This window comes from Neoarius graeffei, chromosome 15, assembly GCF_027579695.1.
Source record: "Neoarius graeffei isolate fNeoGra1 chromosome 15, fNeoGra1.pri, whole genome shotgun sequence".
Classification (NCBI taxonomy): domain Eukaryota; kingdom Metazoa; phylum Chordata; class Actinopteri; order Siluriformes; family Ariidae; genus Neoarius; species Neoarius graeffei.
Window position 1 is genome coordinate 66893831 of NC_083583.1, and position 18355 is coordinate 66912185.

Genomic DNA, 18355 nt, shown 5'->3' on the forward strand with positions numbered 1-18355 from the left:
ACTTTATAGATTTCTATTTTATACATATATATACACATTATCGAGTCAGTACAAAAACATTTTAGAGTTCTAAACATTTGTTCGTTTTCCAGCACAAAATTAAATGTTACAGAAAAAAAGTTTGTATCTGAGCAGTGTATTCCTTAAGAGAGCACTTTTCAGATTAAAAAAGAAAACATAATGAAGGCTGCTGGGTTTTGGTGCAAAATTACGAAGTGATTGTGACAAAGTGTCCAGAAGAACTGTGGCTGGTTCTGTAAGATGCTCAGTAAAACCTACAGCTCATTTCCGCATAAAACTGCACTCATTGTACCTGAGACTAAAGCAAAAGTTCGTCTCACACCAAATCCACTTTGTTATACTGATTTACTATGGCATACTGATTACAGTTTATAGCATTTTTTTTAATGTTGAAACATTTCATTTAATTATTTTTAAGCCATTTTTGGTTGACAGCACTTCTTTACATGTACCTAAGACTTTTGCCCAGTACTCTGGTACCGTATATATACACCATACATACATCCACCCACACACTCACTCAACAGAGCTCACGATATAAATCAGGATCTAATCAAAACTGTAATCATTTATATCCCTTTTCTGAGATATCACTTGTTTCTTGATAGCTTGAGAACATTCTGTTTAAACAGTTCATTTTTTTGGAAAATGGATTGATTTTATCAGAAAAAAGCAGTAATATGTTTTTTAAAATATACTTTAAAAAGTTCCCTTACTTGATATGTTCAATAATTCAATTTCATAAACACAAAACAAAATCACGCAAATCCTTGATGTTTGAGAGCAAACCTATACATGATGTATAGGTTTGCTCTCAAACATCAAGGATTTGCGTGATTTTGTTTTGTGTATCGTAGAAATGTCTCCAAGTTCCAGTTTGTGCGATTATTATTATTATTATCATCATTATCAAATTGCCCTTTATAATATTAAAGTGATCCCCTTATACAGCAAGCCATATTATTATTATTATTATTATTATATTTTATTACACTTCAAATTTTCCCTATGTCAGCCCTGTGATGACCTGGCGACTTGTCCAGGGTGTACCCCGCCTCTTACCCGTAGTCAGCTGGGATAGGCTCCAGCTTGCCTGCGACCCTGTAGAACAGGATAAGTGGCTACAGATAATGGATGGATGGATTTTCCCTAATAGTAATACTGTTAAAGACTTACAACTACATTAGAACTTCACTGGAAAATCCAGGCAGCTGCTCGTACTGTAATAACTCCATCCTGTACACTGTAAAACATTTCAACCCTGTTTAGTTATGTCCATTTACCTTTTCTCTTTAACTCAATAAGGTCTGAAAAGTGTTTTAATTTGAACTAATTTGTGCAAGTTTTCAAAGGTTAGACTTGAATTACTTAGTTGTCTTGACTAATTGAGACTTGTTCTGAGTCGAAACAAAGATAATTGTCAAACTGAGTTAACTTGCATTTCCAAGCTAAACCAGTTTGAAATGTTTTACAGTGTAGGGTGAGAACATTCCTACATTTACATGCTCGTGATCAAGTCATATTATCAACACTGAAATTACCCTCATCGTATCTGATCATTTACATAATTAAACAAAAATCAAAGCAGTGCATCTTCACTAATCACCACTAGATGGGTGTGAGTAACTCGGGAACAGTCTGAATGAAACGTGCTCCATATGTGTGCTGAAACTTTGCCAAGGCACCTTTCGGCCTGTTAGCAGGGAATAAATAAATAAGCTGCGTCGCCCCAACCAGCAGCTCCATATCAATTCCTGCACTTACTCTTGTTTATTTTGTTTTCAGCGTATACGTCGTTCCAAGGGGCACAATTTCCTGTAATGAAATTGAACAGTACTCCTCCTGGAATTCATTAGAATAAGAGTGCTGGAGTCCCACGCCTCTGTCAGGCCAAAGGGGGAATTATCTAGCCCAAGTCCCACAGGCGTGGCACGCAGGGTAACGCTTTAGGGCTGGCACTCGTCGAAAGGAGACAAACGAACACACCTGAAAGGGGGAATGAACATCAGTGCAGGAAGCTCAAAGGTGTGTGAGATGCATGGAGTAAAAAACAAACAAACAAACAAACAAACAAACAAACAAAAAAATCACCTTTCATATATCCATGAGTTCAGATTTACACACAGTGATGGCAAATAATCCAACAGCTGTTATGCGATAAAACAAGTTCCATTTTTATTTCGCTTTCAGTTAACATGGAAAGGATTAATCTTTGAGTTAGACATTGAGAACAAAACAACAAAAAAAACAAACAAAAAAACACCCCCCAAAAAATGATAAATAAATAACAGACGGGTTTTTGACCCAACCCCCCTCCCCCCTCCAACCAAACAAATGTTTTTGGGTGTAAGCAAAGAGAGTGACGCACCGAGCCACATTCATCAGCGCCGAAACATTCACTTACACTCGCAGATTGGAATTTGTGACTTTTTTCAAAAGTTACTTGGCCTGTAGATCACGAATCTGTCCACGACGCAGTGCGCTAGTGAACACAACCTAGCAGGAAACGATCTGCCGCATGCTCTTCGTTGACTTTTGCAGAGGCTTCATATGTAAACATGTCACCGTTAAACACCGCGACTAAAATCATATAACACACACACACACACACACACACACTTACTTCTGTGTGACAATTCTCCACCCTGACCCTCTGTCTCAGAGTTTAACACCGATATTGAGATAAATATGCTTCTAGGAGGCAACAGTTTGTTAAATTGTGTTAACATTACAGTATAAGGAAAAAAAAAGTTATAAACTGATTATAGCTCAATAATACTAAAAAAAAAAAGTAAAACACTTTAAAATGCTCCGACACTACTCTTGAAAACATTTTACATGGATACTATCACAGCAAATCAAAATTATTTAGGTGTTTAGATGAAAAAAAAAAAGACACAAAAGCTGTTAGAGCTGTAAAGAAATTCGGAGGTTTTTGTCGGAGAACCCGAAATGGAAGTCTGAAGGTCCGTCGAGCGTGAAAAGTGCACTGGAAAAGTGAGTTCGTAATCGAGATGAACGGGATGTCACTGAAATGGATTTCGAATACTTGTGCACGAATGAGATGTTATGTCCTAACCGAGACGAGATGTGCAAATCGATTGATCTGGGAGTGTACGTCCTTTCAAGATGGGAAAGCCCAAATAAACCTTTGCTTTAAAAAACAAAAACAAAAAAAAACATCTAGAAAAAAAGTCAACTAATTAGGCTGAAAATGACTGGCGACTTTGCTGCCTCTGTTGGATGTTGCCTGGCAAACAGACGGAACAAAGCTCGGATTTGGTGTAGGTGAGAACAGGCACTTAGCGCAATTTATTGTGTTGAGGTTTACATTGACAACACCGTGTGTGTGTGTGTGTGTGTGAGATACGTTTGTCAGATCAGTGCGTCAAAATGCTGTGTCTGCATTACTATTATTCACTTAACAAAACCGACTTTTTATTCATCAGTCGTTCCTTCATCAGTCGTGGTCCGTAACCGCGTCAAAATAATTCCACCATCCGGGTTCTGAGCCTGGTCTCTTCGCCGAGACTCGAACAAGTGCCTTGTCTTTGGATCAAAAGTGATAAACGAAGGTTATTCGGGATTCCATTCGGGCAGGCAAGTGTTTAAAAGTAGCCAGTCCTGGGGAGTGAGGATGCTACGCGAGAATAAATTACAAAATGACTAACACCTGGTTTGTTCCCTTGTTTCTTAAAAAAAAAAAAAAAGAGGTGCAGATGTGCACACTAAAGGCACTGGATTAGTTAAAAAGTGCATGCAACCTGCAATACGTACATGATGACTTCATTCTCTTTTAATAGAACTACAAAAACAAGAACAAGTTAAACAATTCAATGGGGGGGTGAGATTAGTTTATCAGGACCAAGGCAGAGTTGTTTTTTGTTTAAATAGGGTTTCTGAATGAGCGTCACAGGACATTTTGATTCATTTCATACAGAAAAAAAACCCCATTTACATTCAACCATAAAGAAAGGGGTGCTGCAGCATTTGTGTATTATATTATTAAAAAAAACAAAAAACAACAGAGAACAGCATGACGCTTTAAGGCTTGGGTACTCCTTTGTGTGCGAGGCAAATTCTGTCTGGAAGAAAAATAAGACATTCTATGCATTTTTAATTTTCCGACCGTTGTGTAATCTTTGGTTGGAAGTTGTGCATGCACAAGTGTGTGTCTGTGTGTGTGTGTGTGTGTGTGTGTGGAGTAAATACACTTACTGTGACTTGGCACTTCAGCACTACACACCACACCGAAGTAGAATGAATGAATACTCAATAATAATAATAATAATAGTAAATGTGACGATTTTTTTCTCACGTTATTACCGTGCACAAGTTTCTCATAGTAAAGAAGCAATTGTATGATATGATTGTAACATGAACCAAGGAGCCATAGGAAATTTAATAAAATAATAATAATATTTAAAAAAAGGCCGGCAAACATCATCCAGACGTGGGCCATAGACAGGGGGAGCAGACAGCGGATGGATTCAGTTGGCCAGAGTCAGCGCATGCATGTGCTTGGCGATTTCGTACACGTAGGTGATGTCAGGCCGCTTCTCCGGATCTGGATTGATGCACATATCTACCAGCTTTCTCAGCTGGGTCAAAAAAAAAAAAAAGAGGAAAAAGAAATAATAAATCAACACGCCAATGATGATGCGTTCAATCTTTTTTCTGCACTCACACTTCTCATCACATCTCATCTCATTTTATCTGTGCCATATTTTTCACATCACATGACATTTAATTGCTAAATAATAGATGCACCACAATTACTAGTTTCCGAAGAAATAGTTTTTATTTATGGCGTCAAATCAGCCTCGAAAACCTGTTTGAAGTCACATTTCCTCTCCGAGCCAAGAAACAGACTTGAAATAAGGCTAAAGCTTTCTACATGCTTGCTGCCTCACACACACACACACACTTGAGTCCCCAAAATTCACACTCCCGTGCTACTGAGAGACAGAGACGCGACCTCAGCCCCAACAACGGCATCATTAAAAGAAGAAAAAGAAAAGGGAAAAAAAGACCCCTCTCCCCAAATACCTAATCACCATGGCAACCGGCTCTTTCGAGCGCAGGCCTGGCTGCTGCTGCTGCTGCTGTCTCCTAATCAGCACAGCATGTGAAATGCAAATCGAGCCCGGCGCAGAATTAGTGGAGGGAAGAGGAGAAAAAGAAGAAGAAAAAAAAAGATGGCTTGGGGAATGGGGGGTGCAAATCAGGATTCAGATATGTAAAATATTCATATACCTTGTTTAAAGGGAAAAACAAAGAGGTGAGAGTCGCAGATTTGCTGATGAGGGAAAGGGGTTTGTCTGTCAGGAGGTGGTAAATGACACACCAAAGATGAGCGACTGACAGTTTTTTTGCCGTTCGCCTTCAGGAGCATTGTTTAAACGCAGACAGGGATGGATGCGGGCCCTGTGTCGATGCTGGGGGGTGCATTTCTTTTTTTTTTAAGTCGGTCGGGGTTGATGATGGCGAGCGGAAATGTAGAAACGTACAGTGATGTGCAGAAATGAGCTCAGAGAGACAGAATGAAGCCTGAATGTTCTGCACTGGTTTGTAAAAAGAACACAAATCTAACACTTTTACAGAACGAGGTATGGGGTCACCGAGAAAAGTCGAGTCTTAATATCTGAACAGTGCACGCAAAACCATGTCCAGTCAAAGTGCTCTTGGAAATATAGTGTACACACCAGGCATGTAACAAGTCACCCAATTTATGAATCGATTCGATTCACCATACTGGGCTTGCGATTCGATTTTCCCATGATATTTTTTGAAAAAGAAAAAAATTTAAATTTTCAAAATTTAAATGTTCAGAGTTTCTTTCTGAATTTGCAGATTTTATCTCAGATCTGGTTATTTCCTTAGATAAAGCTTTAGTTGTTGGAGATTTTAATATTCACTTCGATAACCCAGAAGACCCTTTAAAACAGCGTTTGTGTCCATTTTAGATTCAGTAGGGATTAATCAGAATGTCATAGGACCGACCCATAATTGTGGTCACACCCTCGATCTAATACTAACATTCGGGTTAAACGTAGAAAATATAGTCATACTTCCACAGTCTGAAGTTATCTCAGATCATTATCTCATCTCATTCAAACTATGTCTGAGTAATAATATATGCACCTCACCACGCGACTGTATTAAACGTACATTCACGTCAACTACTGCACAGAGCTTTATAAATGATCTCCCAGAGTTATCAACTCTGACTGGGTCACTGTCGGCCCCTGCAGAACTTGATCAGGCAACTGAATGCTTAGAGTCAACGTTCCACCATACTTTAGATAATGTAGCTCCTCTTAAAAGGAAAATGGTCAGAGACAAAAAATTGGCACCCTGGTATAATGATGACACTCGCACTTTAAAATAGACCACTCGAAAATTGGAATGTAAATGGTGTCAAACAAAATTGGTAGCGTTCAAATTAGCGTGGAAGGAGAGCTTCCTGAAGTATAGAAAAGCTCTTAGTGCTGCTAGATCAACATATCTCTCCTCCCTAATAGAAGATAACAAAAATAATCCAAGATTCCTATTTAATACTATAGCAAAATTAACCAGGAATAAGTCCACTATAGACACATGCATACCCGCAGTATCTACATACTGCAGGTGTGCATGTGTCTATAGTGGACTTATTCTTGGTTAATGTTGCTATAGTATTATGAAGTAGCAATGGCTTCATGAATTTTTTTAATGACAAAATTGAGAATATCCGACAAAAAAATTCAAACTACTAATTTAAGGTCAGACAATGTAAGTGACCCTGTAGTTAACAATATAACTGTATCAGATCATCAGTTAGAATGTTTTACTCCCCTTAGAGAAACTGAATTACTTTCATTAATCTCGGCATCAAAAGCCTCAACTTGTGCACTAGATCCCTTACCTACACGTCTATTCAAACAGATAATACCTGAAGTAATTGAACCGCTTCTAAAATTAATAAATTCTTCTCTTACGATTGGTTATGTACCCAAATCCTTTAAACTAGCAGTTATCAAACCCCTGATTAAAAAACCTGACCTTGATCCCTGTCAGCTGTCCAATTATCGGCCAATATCAAACCTCCCCTTTATCTCCAAGATCCTTGAAAAAGCTGTGGCACAGCAGTTATGTTCATATTTACATAGGAATAACATCCATGAAATGTATTAGTCAGGATTTAGACCTCATCATAGCACAGAGACAGCTCTGGCTAAAGTAGTAAACGACCTACTGTTGGCGTCTGATCAGGGCTGTGTCTCGCTGCTTGTGTTGCTTGACCTGTGCAGCATTTGATACCATTGATCATTCCATTCTTCTGGATAGACTAAAAAATGTTGTGGGAGTTAAGGGAACGGCCCTCTCCTGGCTCAGCTCTTATTTAACTGATCGCTATCAGTATGTTGATATAAATGGTGATTTTTCTAGACGTACTGAGGTAAAGTTTGGTGTTCCACAAGGTTCTGTCTTGGGTCCACTGCTTTTTTCTTTATATATGTTACCTCTGGGTGATATTATTCATAAACAGTGTATTAGTTTCCACTGTTATGCTGATGACACACAGTTGTATGTTTCTGCAAAACCTGATGAGAGACACCAGCTTAATAGAATTAAGGAATGTGTTAAGGACATTAGACACTGGATGCTTATTAATTTCCTTCTGCTTAACTCTGACAAGACTGAAGTACTTGTACTAGGACCACATGCAGCTAGAGGTAAGTTTTCTGATTACATAGTAACTCTGGATGGCCTTTCTGTTTCTTCATGTGCAGCAGTAAAAGACCTCGGAGTGATTATTGACCCCAGTCTTTCATTCGAAACTCACATTGATAACATCACCCGGATAGCTTTCTTTCATCTCAGAAATATTGCTAAGATAAGAAATTTAATGTCACTACATGATGCGGATAAACTAGTTCATGCTTTCGTTACCTCCAGGTTGGATTATTATAATGCCTTACTGTCTGGATGTTCCAAAGTGCATAAACAAGCTCCAGTTAGTTCAAAATGCAGCAGCAAGAGTCCTTACGAGAACTAAAAAATATGACCACATCACCCCTGTCTTATCCACACTGCATTGGCTCTCAATCAAATTTCATATTGATTATAAAGTACTACTATTGACCTTTAAAGCGCTGAATGGTCTCGCTCCACAGTACCTGAGTGAACTTCTGGTCCTTTATGACCCACCACGCCTACTTAGATAAAAAGGTGCAGGCTATCTGCTGGTACCTCGTATAGTGAAGGCTACATCAGGGGGCAGAGCCTTTTCTTACAAAGCCCCACAGTTATGGAACAGCCTTCCAAGTAGTGTTCGGGAATCAGACACGGTCTCAGTGTTTAAATCTAGGCTGAAAACATATCTGTTTCGTCAAGCCTTTCGTTAATGGTGTTTATGAGGTAAAGGAGTAGATCTGGAGGGTCCTCAGACATAGAGTGTTTTGGTACACTGGGATGTATGGATGCTGTCAGTCCCCACTCGCTTGCTCACTCGAGTTTGTTGACGGTGTAGTGGCTGGCTGCTTTATGTCCCGGGGCTCCCTCATGCCTGTGTTACCTTCTGGCTCTCCCCTTTTAGTTATGCTGTCATAGTTAGTTGCCGGAGTCCCTGCTTGTACTCAGTGCAAAATGTATACTGTTATTTTTCAGGTGACATTGGGCATACCTAACAACCTGTGTTTTCTCTCCCCCCCCCCCAAATCTGTCCCTCTGAGTTACATGTCGGTCCTGGGATCGAGATGCTGACCTCTTCTGCTCCTCGGACCTGCCTGATCCATCCTGATGCCCTATGTCTGGTTGGAGTCTCATCGCATCGCTCCTGTGGAGGACGGCCTCATATGGACAGTTGAAAGTCACACCTGGAGGACGCTCTGGACACTTACAGTAATGCTTTTATGGCTGAGGACTACAGTTGACTTGCTAACTTTAGGACTGCAGTTGTCATGAACAGTTTTGCACTCAAGGTTCCATTAATGAAGAGTTAAAACATCAATGAAACTGACTGCATGTTAAAACTGTTAATGTTATAGTCATGTTGTCTGTTGTTGCCCAAATGAGGAAGGGTTCCCTTTTGAGTCTGGTTCCTCTCGAGGTTTCTTCCTCATGTTGTCTGAGAGGACAACATGAGGAAGAAACATTTTTCCTTGCCACCGTCACCACAGGCTTGCTCATTGGGGATAGATTAGGGATAAAATTAGCTCATGTTTTAAGTCGTTCAAATTCTGTAAAGCTGCTTTGCGACAATGTTTATTGTTAAAAGCGCTATACAAATAAACTTGACTTGACTTAAATGAAGAAAATGTTATTACCAAAAAAAAAAGCAACATTTATTTTCCTATTATCAACTTAAGTCTTCCTTATTTACCCACATTTTTAAAGGCTGGAGTAAAGTATAACAGCATATCAACATACAACCCCGATTCCAAAAAAGGTGGGACAAAGTACAAATTGTAAATAAAAACGGAATGCAATAATTTACAAATCTCAAAAACTGATATTGTATTTACAGTAGAACATAGACAACATATCAAATGTCGAAAGTGAGACATTTTGAAATTTCATGACAGCAACACATCTCAGAAAAGTTGGGACAGGGGCAATAAGAGGCTGGAAGAGTTAAAGGTACAAAAAAGGAACAGTTGGAGGACCAAATTGCAACTCATTAGGTCAATTGGCAATAGGTCATTAACATGACTGGGTATAAAAAGAGCATCTGGGAGTGGCAGCGGCTCTCAGAAATAAAGATGGGAAGAGGATCACCAATCCCCCTAATTCTGCGCCGACAAATAGTGGAGCAATATCAGAAAGGAGTTCGACAATGTAAAATTGCAAAGAGTTTGAACATATCATCTACAGTGCATAATATCATCAAAAGATTCAGAGAATCTGGAAGAATCTCTGTGCGTAAGGGTCAAGGCCGGAAAACCATACTGGGTGCCCGTGATCTTCGGGCCCTTAGACGGCACTGCATCACATACAGGCATGCTTCTGTATTGGAAATCACAAAATGGGCTCAGGAATATTTCCAGAGAACATTATCTGTGAACACAATTCACCATGCCATCCGCCGTTGCCAGCTAAAACTCTATAGTTCAAAGAAGAAGCCGTATCTAAACATGATCCAGAAGCGCAGACGTCTTCTCTGGGCCAAGGCTCATTTAAAATGGACTGTGGCAAAGTGGAAAACTGTTCTGTGGTCAGACGAATCAAAATTTGAAGTTCTTTATGGAAATCAGGGACGCCGTGTCATTCGGACTAAAGAGGAGAAGGACGACCCAAGTTGTTATCAGCGCTCAGTTCAGAAGCCTGCATGTCTGATGGTATGGGGTTGCATTAGTGCGTGTGGCATGGGCAGCTTACACATCTGGAAAGACACCATCAATGCTGAAAGGTATATCCAGGTTCTAGAGCAACATATGCTCTCATCCAGACGACGTCTCTTTCAGGGAAGACCTTGCATTTTCCAACATGACAATGCCAAACCACATACTGTATCAATTACAGCATCATGGCTGCGTAGAAGAAGGGTCTGGGTACTGAACTGGCCAGCCTGCAGTCCAGATCTTTCACCCATAGAAAACATTTGGCGCATCATAAAACGGAAGATACGACAAAAAAGACCTAAGACAGTTGAGCAACTAGAATCCTACTTTAGACAAGAATGGGTTAACATTCCTATCCCTAAACTTGAGCAACTTGTCTCCTCAGTCCCCAGACGTTTACAGACTGTTGTAAAGAGAAAAGGGGACGTCTCACAGTGGTAAACATGGTCTTGTCCCAACTTTTTTGAGATGTGTTGTTGTCATGAAATTTAAAATCTCCTAATTTTTCTCTTTAAATGATACATTTTCTCAGTTTAAACATTTGATTTGTCATCTATGTTCTATTCTGAATAAAATATGTAATTTTGAAACTTCCACACAATTGCATTCCGTTTTTATTTACAATTTGTACTTTGTCCCAACTTTTTTGGAATCGGGGTTGTATTAAAAGGTCAACTGCCTTTCAGATTTTTCACCCAATTATTTTTGTTTAGTTGAGCGAAAGCTACTGAATTCGAATCAGACTTCCAATTTTATTTTTTTTTAATCGAACAATTAATGAATTTATCTCCACATGGCCCTAAAGTCTCCACTATTTTTTTTCCTGCTTCACCATGACCCAATACAAGATACTACATCATGCATCATGTGGTTCACACAAGGCATTGTGGGATACAAATTTGAGACAGGAGAGAAAAATGGAGGACATGAGTGTGCAAATGAAACATGAAAGACCGACTACAGTAACGGAAAGCGAGAAGAAAAGACATTATGTGAAATACGAAGGAAAGGAAACGCAGGACCAAACTAATAAATATCGGGAGTCAGCGAGCACCTCGGTGTGATCAGCTGTTCATTTAGAGACAGAATGATGGAACTGTTGGTGCATGGTCAAAGGTAAACCTGCGCATGCGCGCACACACAGACTTCCTCTGTCTGCTTGACTGCGCAAAGCGAGCGATTTCATGCACATTATTTGCTTTAATCCCCTCAAATTAAATAACTTCCCAGCCACAGAATGGCCTGATATTTTGTGAGATATTACAGAAATAGCCCTGTGATGGCCTGGCGACTTGTCCAGGGTGTACCCCGCCTTTCGCCGGTAGTCAGCTGGGATAGGCTCCAGCTTGCCTGCAACCCTGTAGAAGGATAAAGCGGCTAGAGATAATGAGATGAGATGAACATGTATCACAACGACCACATTTCAGAGGGAACTAAATTTCACTGATTTTATGAAATCAAAAGGCCATCTAGCTTTAAAATATTCCTTTTGTTAAAAATGAAACTGTCAATAGCAAATAGGCCTTCTCTTCATAAACTTTGTACAGTCAATCAGACAGCAGCTCGTTCCCATTTTAGATCTGTTTTGGGGTTGTTTGTGTTTGCGCAGCATTAGACGTCTGTTACTTCTACCTACAGTGAAGTCACGTGCATTCCCGCTACAGTACACCCTCTGCTGTCTAAACAGCGTAATTACAGCAAGGAAAAACTAAAGAGATTCAAATCGTCATAAAATTTGTGTTACAATTTATCGCTGCATGAGATATCATTACATGCCTAATAGGTAGTGAATAAGGGATAGTTTCAGAAATGTCCATGTACAGGAACAAGCTAAGGAAACTGAATTACAACCGCAAAGACATTTTGTTACTCATTCTAAAATGATACTTCTCCCTGATACAGTAATATATCCAGATACTTATCTGTAGCCTTACAGTACTGCAAAGGTCAGGCGCCATTTAAAAATATATTTTTTCATCGTCAATTATTCATAAATGAATTAACAATGAATTAATTGTCATGTAAATGAAAATGGCCGGAACAAACAGCCATTTTGCTGTTTTATTTTTTTTTCTGCCTAATTTGTTGTTTAGGCATTGGTCCACACTGAAGTAGCTCCCGGCTTCTTTGTGGTGTACAGCAACTCATTAAATGTATACAATTAACAGTTATTACACGAAATCGAGTCGTACATGACCAGATAGTCGACGAGGCACATAGGACCGAGTCAGTTCTAATCCATGTATGATGAGATTGAGTGGAATAACTGTTTTATTCTATCCACATTCACTGGATTGTGAGAAACAGAGCATTTTTATTTGTATTTTTTGCAAATTCAATAAATAAAAACTTATACAAAACATCTGACAAAATCATTTCCGCTGAGAATGTAAACAAACTGGCAGAATGAAAGGACCAATTTGTGAAAAAAATAATAATAATTCTTGAAAAAAAAACGTTCTTACCATCAAATACTTTTATTCCATATTTTGCTGCTTTTTATTTTTTTTAATTTTTTGTGGTTTTGTTTTCGAGTAGAGTTTTTATTTCATCCTTGGTTGGTTTAGCAACACGCTCAGCCATTTTGTTTTTCTCTACTCACGGTGTATGAGCTGATATTCTAGGAGTAGAGTAGCCAATCAGAGCACACGATTACTCACATCCAGTGAATGTAGATAGAATAATTTATAATATAACCTCAGCGAGAAAACACTGAACTGCTTTTATATAAGCAAGACATACTGTACAACCCCGATTCCAAAAAAGTTGGGACAAAGTACAAATTGTAAATAAAAACGGAATGCAATGATCTGGAAGTTTCAAAATTCCCTATCAGAAAACTTAGATGACATATCAAATGTTTAAACTGAGAAAATGTATCATTTAAAGAGAAAAATTAGGTGATTTTAAATTTCATGACAACAACACATCTCAAAAAAGTTGGGACAAGGCCATGTTTACCACTGTGAGACGTCCCCTTTTCTCTTTACAACAGTCTGTAAACGTCTGGGGACTGAGGAGACAAGTTGCTCAAGTTTAGGGATAGGAATGTTAACCCATTCTGTCTAATGTAGGATTCTAGTTGCTCAACTGTCTTAGGTCTTTTTTGTCGTATCTTCCGTTTTATGATGCGCCAAATGTTTTCTGTGGGTGAAAGATCTGGACTGCAGGCTGGCCAGTTCAGTACCCAGACCCTTCTTCTACACAGCCATGATGCTGTAATTGATGCAGTATGTGGTTTGGCATTGTCATGTTGGAAAATGCAAGGTCTTCCCTGAAAGAGACGTCGTCTGGATGAGAGCATATGTTGCTCTAGAACCTGGATATACCTTTCAGCATTGATGGTGTCTTTCCAGATGTGTAAGCTGCTTACGCCACACACACTAATGCAACCCCATACCATCAGAGATGCAAGCTTCTGAACTGAGCGCTGATAACAACTTGGGTCGTCCTTCTCCCCTTTAGTCCGAATGACACGGCGTCCCTGATTTCCATAAAGAACTTCAAATTTTGATTCGTCTGACCACAGAACAGTTTTCCACTTTGCCACAGTCCATTTTAAATGAGCCTTGGCCCAGAGAAGACGTCTGCGCTTCTGGATCATGTTTAGATACGGCTTCTTCTTTGAACTATAGAGTTTTAGCTGGCAATGGCGGATGGCACGGTGAATTGTGTTCACAGATAATGTTCTCTGGAATTATTCCTGAGCCCATTTTGTGATTTCCAATACAGAAGCATGCCTGTATGTGATGCAGTGCCGTCTAAGGGCCCGAAGATCACGGGCACCCAGTATGGTTTTCCGGCCTTGACCCTTACGCACAGAGATTCTTCCAGATTCTCTGAATCTTTTGATGATATGATGCACTGTACATGATGATATGTTCAAACTCTTTGCAATTTTACACTGTCGAACTCCTTTCTGATATTGCTCCACTATTTGTCGGTGCAGAATTAGGGGGATTGATGATCCTCTTCCCATCTTTACTTCTGAGAGCTGCTGCCACTCCAAGATGCTCTTTTTATACCCAGTCATGTTAATGACCTATTGCCAATTGACCTAATGAGTTGCAATTTGGTCCTCCAACTGTTCCTTTTTTGTACCTTTAACTTTTCCAGCCTCTTATTGCCCCTGTCCCAACTTTTTTGAGATGTGTTGCTGTCATGAAATTTCAAATGAGCCAATATTTGGCATGAAATTTCAAAATGTCTCACTTTCGACATTTGATATGTTGTCTATGTTCTATTGTGAATACAATATCAGTTTTTGAGATTTGTAAATTATTGCATTCCGTTTTTATTTACAATTTGTACTTTGTCCCAACTTTTTTGGAATCGGGGTTGTACATATACACAAACATACATACATACATATATATATATTAGTGCTGTCAAAGTTAACGCAATAATAACGCGTTAACGCAATCTCAATTTAACGCGATTAAAAAAAATAGTGCCGTTAACGCAAATTCTAATTTGGCCCTGCGAGTCACCCATAGTTCCTGTTGAGGCTTGTCGCGCGCTGCTTCAATAAGAGTACGTGTGAGTGATGGAGAAAGGCATAGACATATAAACATCCTCGCCGCCATATTGGATGGGGCAAAGTGGAGATTCTTCACCCGTCTCTGGTATAGCGTCTAGACAGTAGCCAAGAATAAAGATGCCTCATTCATGTGCTGCGTTTAACTGTACCAACAGGTTTACCGTCCAAACGAGATCACATGGGATTACCTTTCACAGGTGAGACTGGAAAAATAATCTTCAATACTGTTCCTTCAGTCTTCAGTTTCCCAGCTCATCTCCACCGGGTAGGTGTATAGTTATAAGCAGTGAGAATTAGATAATACAGTGCCACACTATGATGAACGTTTTTGAACGTATGATGAATGTTTTTATTTTTATCTGTTTTTTTCTTCTTTTATGGCAAATACAAAAGAAACTAATGAAGAGTAAAATAAAACTTTTTTTTTAATTTTCACAGTGATGTGCACTTTATTTTTCATCCCTTGGTTTTCTCATCTAATATGGAAGTTATGGATGTCAGTGGCTGTGACAAGACGCGTTATGCTCTGCAATAAAAAAAAAACATTGGTACAAAGCAAGCCAATTCACTTTTTTATGCTGATAAGAGAATTACAATGGTTTTTCATGTGACAAAAATGTGCGATTAAATTGCGATTAATCGCGAGTTAACTATGACAGTCGCGACATTAATTGCGATTAAATATTTTAATCGCTTGACAGCACTAATATATATATATAATCCGTCAATCTTGTTTTTTTTTTTATTTCTTTAAAACTGAACCCAGCTTTGTGCACTGTGTTGTGTAGTGCAGAAATATCAGTGCTGCTGCCCCTAGTGGCTTCACTATTGAATTACATTCCAGCTTGAACAACGTGTTTCTATTGCTGGTTAAGTAAATGACTTGTCAAATATCCTTGACTTCCAAGTGACATCAAAGCAAAATAGAAACCCAGATGTCAGCCATGTTAGTGGATATACAGTACAAATGCGGCGTCAAGCAACATTTCATACAAAACATAGTCACGCGTGCGTGACTCTCTTTGTTTTTCCACTGCTTTAAGCGTTCTTTTAGCTATGCCATATCTTTGTGCTGTATGTGGTTGTGCTCACAACAGTACTCGTGACCATGGCACATTCTGATTTTTTAGAATTCCGTCTGTGATTCGGAAAGAGGGTGAGGAAACTCTGAGGTTTAGTATGGAGAGGAGACAAGCACAGCTGAACAACATCGGCAGGGCTGATCTAACAGAGGCTAAAACCAAAACAGCTCGTGTTTACAGTAATCATTTTATGTTAGGTGAGATTCAAAAGCTTTCTCGATAATATCATGGAAAAATTTTATTTCATGTTGCTAGAATTTTGCTATAAAATGAGCGTTCTCTTGTCATGGTTCACTCGGTCGTTATAATTTTAACACATGTACTACCATTTCGCTTCTAGGCGCGCCGGCAAAATTATATGATAGAAACAATCCAGACTGGACACCCACTCAGAAATTGGGCTATGTTTCAGCCAAGGTCGGACTTGATTCTTCGGCAGCCAAACCAGATAGAACACGATATCTGGGTACTCAATGGTCAGTAGAAGTGGATTATCTTCAGAAAATTCTGACTTTTTTTCAGTAATATGGGTCAAAACCACACATATCTATCTTCTCTTTGTATCGAATCTTCACTCGACCGTTCAAATCGTGGTAATACTGAGAAAATTCAGCATTGTTTACAGACGCTTTCAGCGGCTGCCATCCGAGTTGCTTTGTATATCCACCATCATGGCGGACGCTCATGACATAGCACATTTTGATCATGTGGTTGCAAGTCATCTATAAAGATCCATATCGATCTTTTTACACAAGCAACGCAATCGTTTAAGTCACCTAATTGCGGCATTGTTCCATCCATCCATCCATTACCTGTAGCCGCTTTATCCTGTTCTACAGGGTCGCAGGCAAGCTGGAGCCTATCCCAGCTGACTAGGGGCGAAAGGCGGGGTACACCCTGGACAAGTCGCCAGGTCATCACAGGGCTGACACAGACACAAACAGCCATTCACACTCACACCTACGGTCAATTTAGAGTCACCAGTTAACCTAACCTGCATGTCTTTGGACTGTGGGGGAAACCAGAGCACCCGGAGGAAACCCACGCGGACACGGGGAGAACATGCAAACTCCGCACAGAAAGGCCCTCGCCGGCCGCTGGGCTCGAACCCAGGACCTTTTTGCTGTGAGGTGACAGTGCTAACCGCTACACCACCATGCCGCCCCTCTGCATTGTTCATTTTTATATATTAATTCTGGCTTCAATGTTTATGTCTTCTGTATTAATGTGTCATTAAAAAAAGAGCAAATTTGGGGGTTTCAAACACTCATCCACTCATCTGAAAAAAAAAAACCCAAACAAACTGGAGGATGTGTAGTTTTACCCACTGACATAGAAGAAAGCCTGAGAACCAAATTCTGTGGTTTACTCTTTCTCTATCTGGATTAGGATTTCCTTATAAACCTGCACGACTGCCTGAGAGAACTGATACCGCACGGCGACACCAAATACCCATTCGTTCCATTACTTTTGAAAGCAACTCTATTGTGGCTACAGAACGTCTTTATTCTGATGACTTTTGCACACTAATGTGTGTAATATAATGCAGATGATGTCTGATTGTCTGATGTGAAATGTCTCACCTCTTCCGAGTAGTGATCAGATGGGAGAGGGGGGTAGTCGCACTGCTCGATCTTTTTACACAGCGAGTAGAGGTTCATCTTGTCCCCGTAGAACGGACTCTGAAGAGCAGCCATCTAAGAGCGAGGGAAGGACAAGCTGTTAGTTTTCACAAGAACCACACCAAATACCTGTGGCGCGTGTGCCGAGGTCAGTCTTCTCGCTCCATGCTCCTGATTCGCTTGATATTTGTCACTGACATTGTCGTGTCTGATTCGTATTACGCAATCTGAGTGGATTACAAAAACACACTGGCTGGCTATGAGTTAGAAATTTCAGCTGTTTATTTCCATGATAAACTCCTCAGCTGACTTGGCATTTCCTCAGTGAGATAAACCCAGCAAGACGACGACTAATTAAGACAATCACATTCAATCAAACTGCTGAAAAATAAAAGGAAATGACTACATTTGCAATTTCCATACAAACACGTATCAAAACACAAATCTAAAACATCCTTGTCATGTCATTTAATTTAGCTTGGTATTTCATGCTCAAATAGAATCAGGTCAAAGAAAATCCAAATCCATTTTTGACGTAAAATGTCAAAATTAAAAGGAGTAATCAGTCAGGTGTCAAGTTTGCGCTTGTGCTTTTTTACTTCTCGTTTCGCCCTTTGCCTTTTCAGTGTTAAGCTCGTTAATAGTTAAATCTATGTAAATTAGCACTGGGTGGGGCTAATTAACTTATGCAAATGCATTACCAGTTTTTATTTCAGTTTTTCCATCTATGGATAACACTTTATCCACTTTCACTGGATATGAGCA

General features: G+C 39.6%; 1 protein-coding gene across 1 annotated transcript in view; it reads right to left on the bottom strand.

Moving 5' to 3' along the window:
- Positions 1–3718: 3718 nt before the first annotated feature.
- nek7 (NIMA-related kinase 7) overlaps positions 3719–18355 on the bottom strand; it is a 149403-nt gene continuing 134766 nt past the window's right edge. The window contains exons 9-10 of the mRNA XM_060941791.1: positions 17552–17665; positions 3719–4622 (exon numbers count right to left, since the gene is read on the bottom strand). Coding sequence (XP_060797774.1) covers positions 4512–4622; positions 17552–17665 — 225 coding nt within the window. The 3' untranslated portion in view covers positions 3719–4511. The remainder of the gene's footprint in view (positions 4623–17551; positions 17666–18355) is intronic.